This window comes from Corapipo altera, unplaced genomic scaffold (assembly GCF_003945725.1).
Source record: "Corapipo altera isolate COAL_440 unplaced genomic scaffold, ASM394572v1 58983, whole genome shotgun sequence".
Classification (NCBI taxonomy): domain Eukaryota; kingdom Metazoa; phylum Chordata; class Aves; order Passeriformes; family Pipridae; genus Corapipo; species Corapipo altera.
Window position 1 is genome coordinate 807 of NW_020887934.1, and position 1,100 is coordinate 1,906.

The 1,100-nt window shown below is 66.5% G+C and overlaps 1 protein-coding gene across 1 annotated transcript; it reads right to left on the reverse strand.

The window, feature by feature from the left end:
• Nucleotides 1-233: 233 nt before the first annotated feature.
• On the reverse strand, nt 234-1,094 carry LOC113941802 (myc-associated zinc finger protein-like; the record flags this gene model as incomplete). Its single annotated transcript, XM_027632944.1, has 1 exon — nt 234-1,094. A coding segment is annotated over exon 1 (566 nt), but the record flags the coding sequence as incomplete, so codon positions are not given.
• Nucleotides 1,095-1,100: the final 6 nt, after the last annotated feature.

Sequence of the window (1,100 nt, forward strand, 5' to 3'; positions counted from 1 at the left end):
CAACGATGACCATGACCCACCACGACCTTGACCCACCATGACCCACCAACCCAACCATGACCTCCAGCCCCCCCATGACCCAACGATGACCATGACCCACCATGACCTTGACCCACCATGACCCACCAACCCAACCATGACAAGACCCACCATGACCTACCAACCCAACGATGACCATGACCCACCATGACCCACCCACGACCCACCAACCCAACGATGACCTCCAGCCCCACCTGGAGAAGCTCTTGCCGCAGTGGCCGCAGGCGTAGGGCTTGTGGACGTGGCCCTGGTGGGAGCGCACGTGCGAGGCCATCCTGTCCTTGCGCTTGAAGCGCTGCTGGCACACGGGGCACTGGAAGGGCCTCTCGTCCGTGTGCGACAGCCGGTGCCGCTTCAGGTGGTAGACGTCCCGGAACGCCTTCCCGCACGTGTCGCACGCGTGGCTCTTCCGGGGGGGCCGGCGCGACGAGGCCCCGCCCCCGCCGCCGGCTCCGCCCCCTCCACTGACTCCTCCCCCCTCGGGCGCGGCCTCGCCCGGCAGCAGCTCCTGGGGGGCGGGGGGGGCGGGGAGGAGGGGGAGGGGCAGCATGGTGGGGGGAGGGGCCTTGGGGGGTCTCTTGGGCGTGGCGGCGGCCCCGCCCGCGCCGTGGGTGGCCTGGTGGCGCCGGAGGTTGTAGCCGTTCTTGAACTCCTTGGCGCAGAGGCCGCAGACGAAGGGGGCGCCCTTGGCCTTGGCCTTGCGCGGCGATGACGTCACCGGTGACGTCATGGAGGGCGACGTCATGGCGGGCGACGTCATGGCGGGGGGAGGGGAGGTGACGGGCGGGGCCGGGGGGGAAGGGGGAGGGGGGGGGAAAAGGGGGGGGGGTCAGGGGTGGGACTGGTGGGACACCAGTGAGACCAGTAACACACCAGTGAGACCAGTAACACCAGTAACACCAGTGAGACCAGTAACACACCAGTAACACCAGTGACACCAGTGACACACCAGTAACACACCAGTGAGACCAGTAACACACCAGTAACACCAGTAACACCAGTAACACCAGTGAGACCAGTAACACACCAGTGACACCAGTGAGACCAGTAACACCAGTAAC